The sequence below is a fragment of the Ascaphus truei genome, chromosome 2 (assembly GCF_040206685.1).
Source record: "Ascaphus truei isolate aAscTru1 chromosome 2, aAscTru1.hap1, whole genome shotgun sequence".
In the NCBI taxonomy this organism is placed as follows: Eukaryota; Metazoa; Chordata; class Amphibia; order Anura; family Ascaphidae; genus Ascaphus; species Ascaphus truei.
The window spans coordinates 20,323,922-20,342,645 of NC_134484.1; the positions used below are offsets into that span (position 1 = coordinate 20,323,922).

Sequence of the window (18,724 nt, forward strand, 5' to 3'; positions counted from 1 at the left end):
AGATTATGGATACTTTACCCCCACAAAGAATAAATGCGTTTTTAAATATAGTACTCGGACTAAAATGCAGTAAATAATACATATGAATAACATCTGTTAATTTGGTTTGTGAAATGTATGTTATGAAAACTAATTCTCTTAACGCATACATTATTTACAAGAGGCTGAAGGAGTAGGTCAGTGGGGAAGTTACTGCATTTCACAGTGGATAACCCCCGCTCCATCTCCGCTCTGCTCTTCCTTGTGACATCGGTCCCTTTCTCTCTGTGCCACAGGCACCAAAATTGTTCGGTTCAGGTACTCGCTGCAACCGCAAAATACAACGTACAGCAGTGTACACTGCCGCAAAATACAACGTACAGCAGTGTACACTGCCGATGTTGTATAAGAAAAAATATATATTAAGAGACAACCGCGCACCTCCATAGGAGCTAACAGACGGTATCTCCATAAACGCAGAAAACTAAAACAAATCCACATCTTTTAAGAGCACAATTTCCATCAATCCCCCACAGAAGCTGATTGACAAGTGCAATCTTCTAGTAACAAGCCTGTAATTTAGTAAAGCAAAACCAATTATCTGCTTCCTTTTTTTTGTATCTGTAGAAATCGCTGGTCGTTTCTCACGCATGCAGACTATTTTATAATGGTTATGGATTTCCGTTTCCTTATTATTAATATTATTATTATGAAAGGACAGACCTTGTGATTGTCGGCCATTTTCCTACCGGCCCACATCTCCTTGATCATCAAGTGCCACAGGTCACATTCAGACTTCAGGTTCGCTTCGAAGACCTCCTTTCGTGTTGCAGTTTTAATGCGAAGAGTTGGGATCCTTAAAACGAGGAAGGCAACGGTGGTGTTTTTAACGTCCTGTTAACGAAAAAGAAGCAGAATGGCACATGTGGTACATTTTCACTTTTAGTACAGGCCCACCAAATGGTGCATGCTTGGGGGACCAGGGGTGGGAGTGGGGGGAGAAAAGGGTAGAAACTTTCACATATGTAAAGGGTTCAACAAAGTACAAGGGGGACGCGTGTTTCAGAGAAAGGGATATGTTAGGACAGGGGCGGCCAACTGCAATCTTCAAGGGCCACCAACAGGTCAGGTTTTCAGGATATCCCTGCTTCAGCACAGGTGGCGCAATCAAAGACTTCGACTGAGCCACTGATGGAGCTACCTGAGCTGAAGCAGGGATATCCTGAAAACCTGACCTGTTGGTGGCCCTTGAGCACTGGAGTTGGCCACCCCTGTTCTAGTACAAGAAGTCGTGCTCTGAAGCTGATGGGTGCAGCCTCAGGCAACGTGAGGAAGTACTTAAAGGACAGGATAATGGGCAGAATAGGTGGACCAAGGGGTTTTTATCTGTCGGGGTAAATAATAATAACATCCCATTACTGAAGTACTGATTTTAAGCCAGTATAGTATTTGGATACTTCTACATGGTGTTTTTGTATCAGGTGTGTGGTTATTTACTAAAGTACAAAAAACAAGTATATGCGGCATACCATAAGTCATATACATAACAGTATTACCGGTGCTGCTGGTTCAAGGGATACCTGTAACAATCGTACAGTCCTGAATAAATGGAAGGATCCAGCGCTCCACGGATTTTAAAAGTTCAATTTTATTGCGCCATACACAACGACCGTTTCCACCTTAGTAGGTCTTTCTCAAGTGAAAAAGTGCCTTTTTCCCTTGAGAAAGACCTACTAAGGTGGAAACGGCCGTGGTGTATGGCGCAATAAAATTGAACCTTTAAAATCCGTGGAGCGCTGGATCCTTATATTTATTGGTTATTTACTAAAACAGACTGGAGGGATCTGCGTCACTATACATGGTTTGGCAGTTCAGCAAGTAAAGACTTATAGACCCCTGCTCCATATGCTGCGAGGCTGTCCACTCCTCGCTCAGCAACATTTCAGCCCCATTCAAATAAATTGGATCTTCTTTGATCGGGGTGAAGTGATCACAATCCTGGAGGCAGTGTATTTATAGCTATGCATGCAGCTTCTTCATGACATTTTAGGCTACGCTTATAGTGCCGGCGACACGACGTCAGGCTGCGGTTGCTGGAAAAATCAAATTGAGATGACTTCCAGCGATCGCAACCAATCCGTCGCGTCGCGCTTACAACAAGCGCACGCGGCGGTTTCGATGCGACGTCGCTGTCACTATAAGCAAAGCCTTAGACAACACCTCAATTACCTCTATATTTCTAAACGTTGCAATTTCCACATAACCAAATCTTCCTTCAGTCAAGAGAAACAAGCGCTTCTGTGTCATGGCGATTTTCCCCACGCCGTAGTTTGTCTTGACCGAGCTGGACAGCTTGTAAACAAATTCATTTGTATCCAGACGCTCAGTTACTATAGAAGGTAGATTCACTTCTTCTGCTTCCGCTTCCGTTTCCTTCCAGTAATTGTAGAAATCCCTGAACGTATCGGGGTCCACTTGTTTCTGGTGACCTTAAGCGAAGGATACAAAGTGTTGTTTAGGTTTATAACCCAGAGAGTACATAATTATGCAGTCATAGAAAAATAGCATCTATACAATATTATATGCCACTCGAGTTTGGCAGAATATCAGAAACGGACACAGTATACATTGTATGCATACATGTCCCCCATGTCATAATGCCTTCTTAAACTCTACACCACATTAAGACCAACAAGTCTCATAATGTTGCATACAAATATAATACTTTATAAAAGAGCCATATATAAATTATATTGGAATGAGAATACTTTGCCTGGAGGTCTGCAAAATGTTACTCACTCAAGTACCCATATCACGTGTCTATACCCATCTCAGTTCTATCTGATGCATCTACAGATGTTGCTCTCACACAGCTACTCCTACTCACTTCTCTCCTTATGCAGCAACAAAAAAGATGGAGGCACAACGGTTAGGTTGCATAAATTTGCTGACGTTAACTTCATGCTTAAGCAGACAAAGATGTGTTTCGGGGACACAGCCCCTTCCTCAGACAATGCTGCCCGTGTTACGGGCAACTGTACATGTGTGCCTCCATCTTTACGGTTGCTGAACCAACCATCTAACATACATACATACATACTGTACATATATACATACATACCACAAGAAACAGTAGGCACTCCACTGTTACATCTATCAATTTAGGTGCTTATCCCATAAAGTAACGATAAGATAAACGATACCGTTTCTCAGACGAAATCAAAGGGCAGCACTCAGGTAAGTAGGCAAATAATTGATTGTATTGGAAAATGACACAAAAAACGACGTTTCGGTACCCGAACGGGACCTTTAACACCACCTTGAGAAAGGTCCCGTTGGGGGACCGAAACTTCGGTTTTTGTGTCATTTTCCAATACAATCAATTATTTGCCTACTTACCTGAGTGCTGCCTTTTGATTTCGTCTCAGAAACGGTATCGTATATCTTATCCATCTTCTCTGATCAAGAAATGTATAGGCAATTGGAGTAACTCTGTAGACCTGTATATCGCTCCTGCTCTCCTTATGCATGATTAAGATTTACTCAATATAAACGTCTCTGATGCACACCATTTACTTCCAAATGACATCCAAGTCCATGTCTTATATTAAGCCCTTGAGCACCGGCTGTGCCGCAGCTCCACAGTGCCACAGCCCTGCCAGCAAACGGTAATCACTTGCCCGCCCCGCAGAGCAGTCACGTGATTGTGGCGGCCCTTAGCCTGGAAACGGATGAGGAGCCCTCACTTCCCTGCATGGAATCGCGTTGGAGCGCAGGATCCGATCGCCCTGGAAAATGCGTACGCTAAGGGCATGACGTAACCACAATGTCACGGGCCCTAGAGTGCCAGACCCCATGAAATAGCGGCGACGTCTCGGTGCACCCAAAGGGTTAAGGTGCGTTAATGTCCTCCAGCAGTCACAGCATCACTATACAGATATAGGTGCATTTATTTAAACCGAGTTAGGCTGTGCTTATAGTGCCAGCGACGCGACGTCGCTTCAAAACACATGCATTGCCGCTGTCGCGTGCGCTTATAGTAAGCGCGGAGCGACAGCTTGGTCGTGATCGCTGAAAGTCATTTCAATTTGATTTTTCCAGCGACCGCAGCCTGCCATCACCGTCACTATAAGTGTAGCCTAAACTTACACAGAAATGCATAAGAAATAACAGAGGCAGCTAACTTTACAACTAGCCACAGAAAATGCACGCTATGAATTTATCAGAGGTCCCTCCGTGCTTTCACCTAAAAGGTACAATCCCACAAGTTTGCAAAAATGGAAAAATGTCGGATTTTCGTTCCTCTTGGAAATGTTGCAGTCGTCGCAAATATGTACCAAGCTTTAGCAACTAATAATGCGCTGCAAATTCTGGTGAGCAAGGTGTCTTCTTCCGCAAATTTGCTACACATTCACTGCAATTTCATAAATAGGGCACAGACAACAGAAATACACCATTAGGATATTAACATTGGAGTTATAAACATAATTATGCCCTTTTACAAAGCATTTGTAAGACCACACCTTGAATATGGAGTACAATTTTGGGCACCAATCCTAAGAAAAGACATTATGGAACTAGGGAGAGTGCAGAGAAGAGCCACCAAATTAATAAAGGGGATGGACAATCTAACTTATGAGGAGAGGCTAGCTAAATTAGATTTATTTACATTAGAAAAGAGGCGTCTAAGAGGGGATATGATAACTATATACAAATATAGTCGGGACAATACAAGGAGCTTTCAAAAGAACTATTCATCCCAAGGGCAGAACAAAGGACTCGAGGGCATCCCTTAAGGTTGGAGGAAAGGAGATTTCACCAGCAACAAAGGAAAGGGTTCTTTACAGTAAGGGCAGTTAAAATGTGGAATTCATTACCCATGGAGACTGTGATGGCAGATACAATAGATTTGTTCAAAAAAAGGTTAGACATCTTTTTAGATGGGAAAAGTATACAGGGATATACCAAATAAGTATACATGGGAAGGATGATGATCCAGGGATTAATCCGATTGCCAATTCTTGGAGTCAGGAAGGAATGTATTTTTCCACTTATGAGATATCATTGGATGATACGAGTTCTGGGTTTTTTTGTTTGCCTTCCTCTGAATCAACAAGTAAGTATAGATATATGATAAAGTATCTGTTGTCTAATTTAGCATAGATTGAACTTGGACGTACGTCTTTTTTCAACCTCATCTACTATGTAACTATGTAACTACTGTATGTATTGGAGTTGGTAGTGAGTGACACCGATGTGGTATCTATGGATAGGAATTTAGAGTCTACTGGGCTGCAATGTCGAACTGTTTGCAGACAGCTAGTGCTTGTAAATCGCCACACAACAACTAACCCCAGTGTGACCATCTAATCATATAACATCAAGGTAAAGGAATGGTTGAGTGATGAGAAAACAATAGCGATCCATCCACAGCAATCAGCATGGGGCTGCAGATCATGATTACTGACTGACTTTACACAGTGATTCTGTAGGGATCTGATTAACAACAGGCCTCAGCCAGCAAGGGCACCTGTCCTAAGCCAGACCATAAAGGGGTATGCCCTCTTACAACCAAAGTGAACTCATTTCAGTGACATGTTTAGGGGGTCTCATATGGTTAATAGATAGCCTTTTTTACATACAGTACATAACTATAATTGATGTTTTACAGTTAGAAATGGTAGGGTGTTGATTTCCTCTGGATGCTCCCTTAGGCCGCAATTATAGTGGGCGCGACAGACGCATGGCGTCGCGCGCCTGTCAGCCAAGCGATCTGTGATCTACAGCGACGGGGAGGCGTGGCCATGACATCACGTGAGCGGTTCGCTCTCATTTGCTGGACCGCACACGTGACCCGGCCGTCGTGCGACACACAAAATTGTTTGTCTTCTCGAGAATCGCTTGCGCAGTTGCGCGCTCTATGGCCGGCCTCAGAGAAGAGAGAGGTCTCTTGTGCGCGTCTTCACTCCCACTATAATCGCGGCCTTATGTGTGATCAGTAAGTGCTTGTACAGCCAGAGCCCCCTCTCCCCACCTCCCCTCATCTTTATGGGTTCTCTGATAAAGACATGGTGTGGGATACGGGGAAAGAGAACACGATTGACAGACACTTCCTGATTTAGAGACCCCCAATACATTCAACTGGCCATCTTTGTGGGATTGCAACTGCAGTAACTTCTACCCAGTTCACAATTAGATCCTGTACAACATGCCCTCAGCCTGTATGTGTGCAAGAATACTATGGGTGGCAGGTATTAGCAACACCAGAAGTGCTTGTGAGAACCAGCTGACGCTAGCAGCATTGCAAACGGTAACGGATGCTAAATTTGCATTAGCAGCACTTACATATTCCCGTATTCAAGTGCATGTATTAAATACTGGACTTTTGCAGGAACATGGTAAATGTTAGCAAACACCTTTTGCGAATATGCAAATGTAATGAGTCTCGAAAAAAAATGTTCGTAAAGTGAACTGAAAGACGGTCGCACGTCTCTACTCGCACAGAACCAAACTGAGCAAACAGCAATACCGGGTTATGGAATAAAACCAACGGAATCTTACAGTATCTTTACATTATTAGATTATAGTAGTTGTAATTATTAGATGATAAAGTTTATACTGACAGAGTAAATATTACCACCTGGAGCTTAGAGTGGATATTACTGCCCCTTAATATGTCTATTCTAAACAGGCCCCGTCACATATAGTGGGCACAGATAGCCGATAACTATCACTGGGGTGGGACAAGACAATGACCCGGTCAGCCAGCTCTATGTTCATGTTCAGTGTCCGTAACTAAAAGGAATAGATTTATTCCTGAAAAATTATTTTCAAATACTTACAGATGCAGACAGACTAATTTCTGCATAAAGACTAATGGCCCATCGGATTCAAACTGAATGGGACTGCCAGAGACCCCCGCACTGTTAATCCGATGGGCCATTAGTCTGTCTGCAGAAATGTCACAGAAATGTTGCAGCATTACTGGGAGATTGCCCCACATTTTCCAAGTCAAGTGTTCGGATACTCGTGGCTGCACCTGTACATGTCTGACAAAGTTTAAGCCCATGAAACATATCCCTGTCATTAGCTCACTTATCTTCTGAAAGGTACAATCCCACAAGGCCGGCCAGTTAAATTTCTTACTGTAGGTGCCTCAGACTGTGGAAGTATTTGCTAATCGTGTTCGCTTTCCCCTTATCCCACACAACGTCTTTATCAGAGAACCAATAAAGATAAGGGGAGGTGGGGAGAGGGCACACTGGCTGTACAATCATTTGCTGATCACACAAAACCCACTTCCTTAATTAAGCATACGAGTAGCTCTGTGACTGATACTATACACCTCTTACATAAACCATGGCCCCTTGCAGACGCACTCACCAGAACACCTTCCTACTGTCTTTGTACGTTCCTTCTACTTACTAAATAGATTGTAAGCTCTTCGGGATAGGGACTTCTTTTTCTAAATGTCATTTTTATGTCTGAAAGCACTTCTTCCCATTATGTGTTATTTGTATTATTTAGTATGTATATGATTATCACGTGTACTACTGCTGTGTAGCGCTATGTACATGAATGGCGATATATATAAATAAATAAAGATACAAATACATACAGTAGGGAGCAGCCAGAGGAAATCAAACCCCTCCCAAGTCTAACAGTAAATATACTTATAGGCGTCACTTTAAAGCTTAGGAGGGAATGCTCTTTTTAGAACTCATTTGCCATCTAAAACAAATATATATTCACAGCGCTTCTCCGTGTAGGGAGCATGCTGCTGGTGAAAGGATTGGCCAGACAAATGTGCAAAAACAGAAGGTTAATCCCTGCGCTTCTCCCATTGGGATAGCAATAAATGGGGAAATAAATTTACATAGTGAAAACATGGAGAAGCGCGGTGAATATATATTTGTTTTACATTTTCTGGTGGGCACCACTATTAGGGTGTGAATAATGTATTTATCCAATCCACCTGCAACTGCTTATTGAGCAGCCTGTGGGAGACCATTCCCTCCTTTTTCAAGGTATATCATCTCCCAGTAAGGTCCCTGTAAATTCCCTTTTCACTTTACCAACATACCTGTAAGTATCTTCACTGGTATATACCAGTTTTAAACGGCACATAGTTACATATACTAAGCATAAGCTTATTAACCCCTTCAGGGTATATTTGAACATTTCTATGCATCTAGCATAGGGACCTGCTATTGAGACTAACCTTGACGTTGGTTAGCAGGCTTGGCATTATTTGCTCAAAGGATGTAACCAAAAGTCTCCTTTGTCTTATAGATTTAGTTTTCACTATGTATATTTATTTCCCCATTTATTGCTATCCCAAGGGGAGAAGCGCAGGGATTAACTTTCTGTTTTTGCTCATTTGCCATTTAAAATCCAGAACACCTTGCTGTTCTCTTACCTACTGTTAAGGCATCAAACAGCCTATGTATTGTATCGATATCTGTGACAATTCCAGATTCTTGAATCCGCTTTACAAAATCGTTCAGCTGCATGTGTTTTTTAGGCAATTCAAAATTCTTCACGTGGTCGTCCACCCTGGTCACCTCCCTTTCCTTTTCCATGACTTGGCTTATAAGCCTTTTAAGTTCTGGCCTGCGATCGGCTTGCTCCCGCTCTGCAGGCGGCAGGGACAGCACCACTTTCTTCACCAGTTCGATGGGGAAAATCCTTATGTCGGTTTTATACAGGTTCTGGAAGTCCAAAAGGGCATTGAGCAGTTTGCCCTGCATCAAATAAACCAGGCCTCGGAGGTAAAAATATCGGGCAAGAAGTGCGGAGTGTTCGGGGGGAAGGCAATTAATTTCTTTGCTGAGATTGTTATTTAGTTCAGTGTAGTAGGTTTGCACGCAACGACTCACAAGAGGAAAGTGAATTTCAGGTAACTTGACTGTGCAAACAGATTTCATTGGTATTTTTAATCCTGGAAGAGAAAAAGGTCAAATATAATTTTAGTAAGCAAGGATGAGCAGACCAACATTAAAAAAAAAATTTGGTGAGTTTGGAGATAAAATGTACTTTGTAAACCAGGTAACGCTATCGTATGACTTGCAGGTCATAGTTACTCCACTTTGTATTTATAGTATTAGTCCTCAGTTACTGCTCAGTGAAGACCGGATGTTCTGCGGTCTGTCACTTCGGGGTACACTGAAGTAAGCCCCCTCCCCCATACTTCACGTTACCAAACAAGGAAATCTTACATAATTAACATCCACTTCGAATATCGGGAAAGATATAGCATGTTCTTTAGATGTTTGACCATCTTCTGTGATGTCATTTATTACACCTCAAATACTTTCTGGGCAAGCTACCCAGTTACCTGAACAAGCTCCTCACCCCTACCACATGCAGTACCTATCACCTGAGATCTGACTCCAAGAGACTATTCATGGTCCCAAGACTCAACAAAGTATCCGGACGTTCCTCCTTCTCCTTCCGTGCACCCCAAAACTGGAACAACCTACCAGAGACTCTCATATCCACCACCAGCTTAAGTTCTTTCAAATCTAAGGCTGTCTCACACTTTAATCTGGTCTGTAACTGTTTCATACGCTCATAGTCTATATTTTCTTTAACTGTGCATGCAGTGTCTTGTATATAATGTATACCTTGTTCATTTATGTAACTGTATTTGTAACCATGTATTATTTTGTTTTACTCTGTGCCCAGGACATACTTGAAAACGAGAGGTAACTCTCAATGTATTACTTCCTGGTAAAATATTTTATAAATAAATAAATAATAAAACACTAGGATTATCAGAGGCTGAAATGCATTGAGACTCATTACTGATCTTCCTGACCAACAGATCTGTGCTGCGTTACCTTTCTTCTCCCCACCCCTCCCCCTGGGTTTCCCAGAACAAAGTGAGAGGAAGCAGAAGTATGAGCGACAAGGATTAGAAGCCTTGGTCTAAAGGGGGAGTCGTGAACCAATGACAATCCTCAAAAAGAATTAGTACAAATAGAAAGAGAAATCAATTGGCTCATTGAGTTTCAGATAGACGCCCTTCATTTTCTGCTCACCATTATCTTCGTCAGCTCTTCTCAACGAGAGCTGCCTTGCAGGCGCCTCGGTCATCTTGACCTCTTGCAGATTTGGCAAGCTTATCACCAATTTTTTACTAAACATATGCTCCGGACGAAAGCGAGTCATTTTCTCTGTGGGCCTTCTTCTTGGGCTGTCGAACAATGCACTTAATCGTCTAAGAAAAACATACAGAGTGTTCAGTATAATACACAGAAGCAAGTGCATGCCTATATGGCCAGATAAGTCAATGATTGGGTTTCACAGAAGCTCCTACAAACATAAGTCAGGGGCTCAGATTAGTCCATCTGCTAAACTTGCGTGTTGTGAGCAAGTCATGTATGTGACCACAATTATATCCTCTCTAGAGAGGCAAAACAATATTCGTCTATAGGGTAAAAGGTTTCCCAACCTGATCCTTGCAGCTTTGGTAGTGCTGCTGCATACCTCAGTACACTGTATATTGTGTGATTTGCTGTTACGCTTTAAGCAAAATAATTTAACATTGCAAACGCTAAAACAAGGTAAAAAATGTTTTTTAAAAGATTTAAACCGTTGGTGTCGTCATTATTATATGGGTGACAGTCTTCAGTTGAACTCGTTACAGAAACTCGTTGAATTACCCATCGGTCTCAGACTGAGAATTCAGCTCCATCCGAGCGAAGGCATCCATCCTTTTATTCAGGCGGGCTTTAAGGAATGAGTGGAAGGTGTACGCCTCCAATACCTACAAAAAAAATACACATATATACATTACACATTCATAGAATGGAGGACACACTTTTTACACACGTTTAAACAAATATATATATATTTTTTTATACATACTATTTTGTGGTAGATTAGGTAATCCTAGGCTTTTGTTGTTATATCCCATTAATCCCCAAAATGTTGTTTATGGTTTGCTTATTGTGTATCTCCACTTCTGTAGTGTGTGTTCTTCCCAAGTTCCCTTCATCATTTTTTCTAACCGGCATTTATCACAACCTTTAAGAGCAATTAGGGAAATCTCCAAGTGGAAATAATACATTTGACAAGTAATGGGATTATAGGAACACGTTAATATTAATTCATATATATGATAATGCAGCAGTCGGCGCTGATTGGCTTTTTTTTTAAATTAAAGAGATCTCTTCTTGTCCTTTCCAAGTGCGTGTTTTTTTTTTTTTGTTTTTTTTTAAATCTGATGTTCAATTCAGGAGATATACGCATTTTAAATAATAGGTGTCTGGAAGCTTAAAATGGAGCTCTGCTCAGAGCCAGTGCAGTCTAAAGCAGTCAGAAGCTGGATATTAAGAAAATCATTTAAAGATACCAATTTGAAATGAAGAGCAGAACATGTTCATGGGACAATACACAAACAATATACGGGATTAACACAGACTTCTGGGAGGGAGGGTTCTTTAAAATGCAGAGTCTGGCAGACAACTCTCTCGTAGGGAGAGAAATTCTTAGCCAAAAAATACAGTATTACAGCCCCCACCCCCAAAAAAATTTCATGGTGCAAGACATCAACATTGGACAGGAAAAGCACAACAATGCATTTCTAACCACATTCGATAAAAATATCGGGGGCCGGCACCAAATGGGCAAAATAGGGCAAATGTAGTAGTCATTTTCATGTCAATCATCAATATTCAATATTTCTCAGATCCATGATAACACCAAAAAAATACTGTCCTTTATCACCTACTCCAGGCTGACATTACCTTTATCTTGCCTAGGTCATTGTAGACCTGGGCAAGATAAGCGAAACCCCCATAGAATAGGTGATTAAACAAACTATTATTCATTTAAACCCTTCGTAACCAATGACTAGCTGACCACATAGAATGTCCATGACTAGCTGATCACTAAGGGGTATGGAGGGGTTAATACTTAACTAAAACTACACAACCTACCCTCCCTAGGTATCCAAGTGGCTGGTTAGGCATTGCCATGCAATGACTTACTAACCGCTATGGCAAACAGGTGGTTAACCGCTACCCACCACACCCAGTGATCCTAACCACTCTCCCCGGGACAATTACACCCGCTCCCTCTACTCCCAAGAAATATCAATCCCCCACCTCCTGTAGAGTAATGACCAATAGTCCTATTAGCCAAATGTGGCCAATAGGTCTTTAGGCCATTATAAGTATGACAAAATCACAAGTTACATTAATATTAACAATACTCTATATAAACAGAAGAAAACAAACATTAACCCATTGATTGTCACTGTGGCTACCTAGGCTCACCCATGATGAAGGCTCTCCGCAGTAAGGGGTGGGAGCACCCCAGAACCAAAAGCACAAAACAAAAAACGTTGATGCCCAACCATAAAAAATAAGGCCAAGGCCAGATGGCCACCAAAAACCTAGAAATTCAAAAAACCATCAAATAAATCCAGACCCGATGGCCTATTTGTAATCCAACCCCATTCAGGTGCCTGCCACTGGGGATCCTCAACTTGACGACCCGAATCCACGGTTTATTTATTTTTTTACAAATCTATTTTTATTAAATTCACTTTCAACATATAGACAATCATTTTTGACATTTATGATCACAATGTGTCCCATGTTTTGACCACATATCATATACTTTTCCCTCTTGATTTGCGTTGGTCCTGGTCCTTATTTTTGGTCAGTAATATCTTGGGGCCGACGCTATCCCGCCTCCCCACCTGTTTGGCAGTTTGGTTTATAGCATTTATCCCCCATGGGATCCTGTTTGGCTTGTGTTTGTATTGCTGTGGTATCTCCCCTTTCCTGTATGAGATCCAGCCCCTTTGTTATTTGCCGTTTTCTGTGTCTCAGCGGGATCGCGTCCGCCCCCTTCCACATTCCCAGTGCTTCTCGATTCTTTTTTCTTTTGCTTTCCTCTTTGTGTGGTTCTGGTACTTATATTATCGTCCTTGTTGTGTTCTAAACAAGACTGTCAGTATATAATTTTTAATTTTTTTTTCAACTCATATCCTTATCTATTTTAACTTTAAACTCAAACTCATGTAGTTGTGTTGGAATATCCCCTCTTTTTCCTTTATCCTCCCGCCTTCCCCTATCTAGGTCTTTTATCCTGTGCCGTCCTTTGTCCTCATATCTCTGTCTTCAAGGCACCAGCCCCATCTTTGATTAAAGTCTCCCAGTGTTCTGTTTCTGTCTATGCGAGTCTCCAAGTCTGTCTATCGTCATTAGTTTGTATAGTGTGTCGTGTATGTTTTCCAATGATGGCTGGTGTGGCTGTATCCAATTTAGCATAATGATCTTTCTTGCGGCTAGAAGTATAACTTCGGTGGGTCTAGTCACTGATCTGCTGATTTGTCTGCCCTCTGTCCAGTTCTGTATGTTCGCAAAAACCATAGGGATTGGATCTTTCACCCATGTAATCTTTAATTTTGTTTTTATGTATTCTAGCACTTGGTCCCAGTATCTGGATATATGTATACATGTCCAGAGGCAAGGTTTAAGATCTGCTTTAGGTGTCTTGCATTTGGGGCAGAACGTAGTGTCTTCTGTCTTTGTTTTTATCTGTCTAACAAATGCTATGTAGGCCCTATGTGTTATTTTGTATTGCATTTCCCTCCATGTCTCTGATGGTAAAATCTTGTGTACCCTTGTGATGCCCTTTATTAGTTGATCCATGTTTTGTATTTCTGGGAAATCCTTTTGCCATGCTCTAAGTGTGTTAGCGTGTGTTTTTCCCGTATCTTGGTCCTTTATGATATTGTATAGTTCTGACAGTTTGCTTTTTTTCTTGCTTTTTCAAATTAAAATACTTGTCTATTTTATTGTTTTTTTAACACTGTTATTTTATGATTTGCCAATTTTTTGCAAAAGCTGATTAGTTATGTGTATGAAAAGGCGTGCATTAGATTTTGGGGGATGTCCCATTTTTGTGCAAACTCTTGGAATGTCATGTATTCCTGTTTTCCTATGTTGCTCATATGCTCTAAACATGTGATGCCTTTTTGTTTCCATATTTGGAATGATGGTTGAGTTTTCCCTGGTATGAATTTGGGGTTGTCCTGGATTGGTATGTATCTCGAGATTGTGTAGGATAGTTTCAATTTTTTCCTGACTGTTTTTCACGTTATTATGGTGACCTTGATTAGTGTTGTTTCTTTGGATTATTGGGATGTCACTCCATTTTTTGTGTAATAGTTCTCTCAGGGAAGTCCCTGGTGAGAAATCATTTTCTAGTTCCGGGGAGGAGTAATGATTGGTATCCTTTATCTAGTCCCCTACAGGTCTCATTACGCTTGCTAGATCCCCGGTTTATTGAAGATTCTTCAGATGAGTATTTTTCTCTATTCTCCTTTCTTTAATCTTCTGCCATCGAATGTGGCCCCCTCACTGACTCGCGGGGTCTTCTGCGAGGCCCTGGCCTTTTATATTGGCTAGGTCCGTTACAGAAGACATGTCACAGGGACACATGGTACAGCAACCAATGACATCATGGATTTTGCCAACCAGGGGGAACTTTGTTGACAAAATCTGTGATGTCATCACTAATATAGGGATAGGGAAACACATGGTACAGAAAGAAATATGGTAGTAGGGGTTAACTCTTTGTTTGCCTTGGAGATCAGCAAGGCATTGCATGGCAATGCTTGACTAGCCGCTTACGTAGCAAAGGGTGTATGAAGTGCAGTTCTGTTATAATATTAACCCCTTCGGTGTCTGATATACTTTGGTAGTCACTGGCATCAAGGAGGTTAATATATTTTCAACAATAGGGTTATGTAATAATGTATACTGCATAACCCTATGGTAGCAATATGACATTCTCCCCCAATTTATCACAATGCAGTAATCAACTGCTTATTATCGATACTGTTAATTACCCCATTGTAATAAAATATCGCACACTGTAAAATTATCACAATCTTGATGACTTTGGGCATACAATTACAGTAAGAGCACCTTTTCCGTTGTTGACCGAATTAAATATTAACTCAGTTTTAACTCTGTTTGATTACTCTAGGCCTCTGACTTTACATATGACTGCTAAAGGCATAGATAGGCAGGTTGTGCCCAACACCTCAGGTACACGTGTATTTGATTTGGACTGTTTTGCAGAAAGAAGCCATTTGGTTTCTGATATTGTGGGCCACATTGTTTTCTGGACTGAATAAAAGCCAATATTTCTGTTCGTCCGAGCTCCTGTGACCAGTCTCCCACTCACATGATGAAGTTTAAGACATTTCCTCTTATTACCCCCCACATATTCCTGACTTGATGTTGAATCTTCAATACATTATATCTTACCTAGATATAATAATTCTGCACACACAAGTGACGATTATTGCCTGAAGTTATTACTTACCTATAGCAGATATATGGTAATTCACATGCAGTAACAAGTGCCATGTGGTTTTCAAAGAGGCTGCGTGTTATCTGTTCTTTTCTCTGCTTGCAATGTCCTGTCCGACTCTTCCCCAGGTATAATCCTCCTGTGTCCTGGTCTTATACTTTCTGACTGATCTGATATTCTAGTCTTCTTATACAGAGTAAAACCACATATGCAGCGTTTCTTATTAGAAGTTCCCTCTGAATAACGCATAACGTCTTTCTAGATCTATGTGACAATGTTTGACTAGTGTCTTCAAATATGGAGCACAAATTACTATAAGAAGTCATTTCGTCAAAGTCCTCAAATATCACAGATCATTTCTTACTAAAAGTGGTTTGTAGTAAATCTAAGTCACTTATTGGAAATTAAACTGGTCTAACACTGAATCCTTCTCAGATAGCCCAAGACAGCTGTCTGTCATATCATCTATCCCTCAAGTCTAACTTTAGGAGTTAGCCACATCTCTTTACTTCAAATATCATCCTTGTAATATTATCTACTGCACATATATAATTGTAAATAGCCCCACAATCAATAACACAAAGAGACATTACAAATCACAGGATATCTAACATTTGAGTTTTTACATGTTGGGCAGTATAGTCATGTAATAAATACATGCAATTACAATGGAGAAAATTACCTATGTATTAGATAGATGGGAAAAAATGTAAACTTTCTCTGGATATTTTACACTATGTAAAATCTTACTCTATGAGGGGATTTAGATATCTAGTACACATATCTGGTACATATATGTGGTACTATACTGAGATTACTGCTACATACCAGTATGCTTATACATGCGATACAGGGAGGACAGTATCTATGAATGTTGACATACTGTATGAAGGAATCTGTATTGATGGATTAGATCGGTCCTATTCTGAGATAAATCTTCACTGCATATAGCCTTATTACGCTATAACTATACTGCTGACCTGTATGAAATTTGGATCAATTTAAAATAGACGCTTAGACAGCAGTCTGAACCTATGAATGGGAAAGAATACTTACCTTTATAGACTGCATGTTTTGCCACCGGGGTTATTTTAATGTATGAATGTTATATATGTGTTTTTTAACCAATATTTGAATAAAACTTTATTATTTTTTCCTGATCTTCCCGGTCCCTATAGGTCAATAGACCTAATCACAGAAATGATCTGTTGGACCACTGTAGTCCGCCTACTGAATTCCAACATAGAGTGCTACTAATAGAGGGAACCTTTTTGATCCTTCTGGGATCAACACTGTTAATATAGTTCCTTTCTCCCTCTGAGCACCTGTTTAAATTCATTTTCACTATATAATGTACATATGGGATGAGCGGTCTTATCTCCTTTATATGCGTCTATGAGGGGAAGACAAGAAATCAATTACCATCTTATAAAATGGCTGGTCTCCTGGAGCTCTTGTTTTTAGAAACTCTTCACTGTTGAATACTCTGTGTTCATAGTTAAGATGACTTTTTACATCCCTAGAAAATAAAGAGCAATTAAGTAGTCATCAACCGAAATAACATTTATATAGGTCACGTAAATATCGAAAACAGAAAACAAAATGACCTATACATGTTATTTGTAGGTCTCGTTTTTTTGCTTTGATATCAATATTCATATAACGTCTGGGATGTAACAGAACTTTCACATACAGTATTTAAATGCTGTATTGGGGTATCAATAGTCCTCATCTAAGCTTTTTTTTTTTTTTTTTAACCAAAAAAAAAAAAAGGTACAAAAACAATAATTTTATTGTTTTTAGCACCGACAGTCGTACATCTATATTCTCATCAATACCCCTTAATCTTCTTTGCATCATCAAAAATGTATAAAGTAGCTTGGAAAAAACTCTGTGATTTGAACCAGGTAAAATAGTGTTTCCATAGGTCTGCAATACATACGTCACGTGTTCTACGCATGCACGAATATATGTGAATGTTTAGCTAGATTCCACTAAAAGAGGATACCATTCAGAGTCAGTAAATATTTTGTAAGCACTCATTTAATAGCGTCCACTGCCATTTCTAGCTACCAGTTTACCCTACTGTACCATCAAGCCAGCTACAAGGGATTTCAAGTGCTTCTCCCCTTGAAATAAGACTATGGGGTCATGCTCCAGGAGTGTTACATAGAACATAGTTAAGCATTTCCCACTTCCTCCCTCCCCCCACGCTGAATATAGAATAATTAAACACAATGCTGCTTTAATGTGATTATCCAAGACTAGGTCGGCTAGATTTTTCTTACCTGAATATGTCAACAATGAGTTGCAATGCGATTTCCTGCACTTCCCAGTTCAGATTCTGTTGCCAGAGCTTCCTGCGCATTCTTGCATCGGCCATGTCTGTGACGGAGCGGAGGTGGGAAAGCTCCAGGTCATAGTGCAACTGAAGGCTCTCAACTCTGAGACAAAAAAAAAACAAACAAGTCAAAATATTGGTTGCATATGTCACAATTTATTATATTCTTATGCAACAGAAAAAACTCAAGACGAGATTGTAAGCACAAGAGCAACGCCAACTATAGAGTAATTTCCTACAACTCTTCTTGGCTTAAACACCAGGAGGAAGACACAGCGTTAGACTAGAGAAGGGAGAAAATTAAGATTAGTTGTAGCTTGTGATAAATTTAAGGATACAACTTCCCCATAAATCTTATTTAGTATACACTTGAAGAAACCTATGAGGTTTTGAAAACTCTGTACATTTTGTTTCGTCCATGAACAACCCCAATATTGGGACAAACAACCAATCTAGACTGCTCCAAGACAAAACACGGCTACTAGAACGTTGAACTACATAAACAAAAAGGTGACACCAAAGTAGACACGGTTTTCTCATTTCCATGTCATTTCCCAGAATCCCTGGCTGCACTGGGAGCATTGTATGCTAGGAGATAATGGAGAAAAGCAAGACTGCAGACCTGTCGGAGACATGTGAATGTGCTCAAAAGTGATATCTTTATTCTCTCCTTTCAACCATAGGTTACATACTATAAAACATTGCGATCATATTTTCCTCTCCTGGCTGGGGTCCCCAGAGCCGTCCTTGGGGATCCATTAGGCCAACCAGGATTAGTAAAGTAAAGGTCTGAAGAAACAGATGTGCTATCAGCTCCTTCATTGCCAGACAGGCTACCAAGCTATTGCCTTTGCCCACCGCTATGAAGGAGAAGAGATAGACAGTGTTTTAAAGTGTGTGTGTGTGTGTGTGTGTGTGTGTGTGTGTGTGTGTGTGTGTGTGTGTGTGTGTGTGTGTGTGTGTGTGTGTGTGTGTGTGTGTGTGTGTGTGTGTGTGTGTGTGTGAATAAGAAACGCAGTATTAAGAATTCCCTCTCCGTTGATTTGATTTAAAAAAAAATAT

The 18,724-nt window shown here is 40.6% G+C and overlaps 1 protein-coding gene across 5 annotated transcripts in view; it reads right to left on the reverse strand.

The window, feature by feature from the left end:
• DENND3 (DENN domain containing 3) overlaps positions 1-18,724 on the reverse strand; it is an 80,224-nt gene that overhangs the window by 24,676 nt on the left and 36,824 nt on the right. For all 5 annotated transcript variants that reach the window (XR_012791399.1, XM_075581647.1, XM_075581646.1 and 2 more), the window contains 7 exons: positions 17,610-17,765; positions 16,744-16,840; positions 10,647-10,750; positions 10,023-10,201; positions 8,399-8,920; positions 2,209-2,468; positions 703-873 (listed from right to left, as the gene is read on the reverse strand). Coding sequence is in view for 4 of the 5 variants with exons in the window: in XM_075581647.1 (XP_075437762.1) it covers positions 703-873; positions 2,209-2,468; positions 8,399-8,920; positions 10,023-10,201; positions 10,647-10,750; positions 16,744-16,840; positions 17,610-17,765 (1,489 nt within the window). In the remaining variant the exon portion in view is untranslated. The remainder of the gene's footprint in view (positions 1-702; positions 874-2,208; positions 2,469-8,398; positions 8,921-10,022; positions 10,202-10,646; positions 10,751-16,743; positions 16,841-17,609; positions 17,766-18,724) is intronic.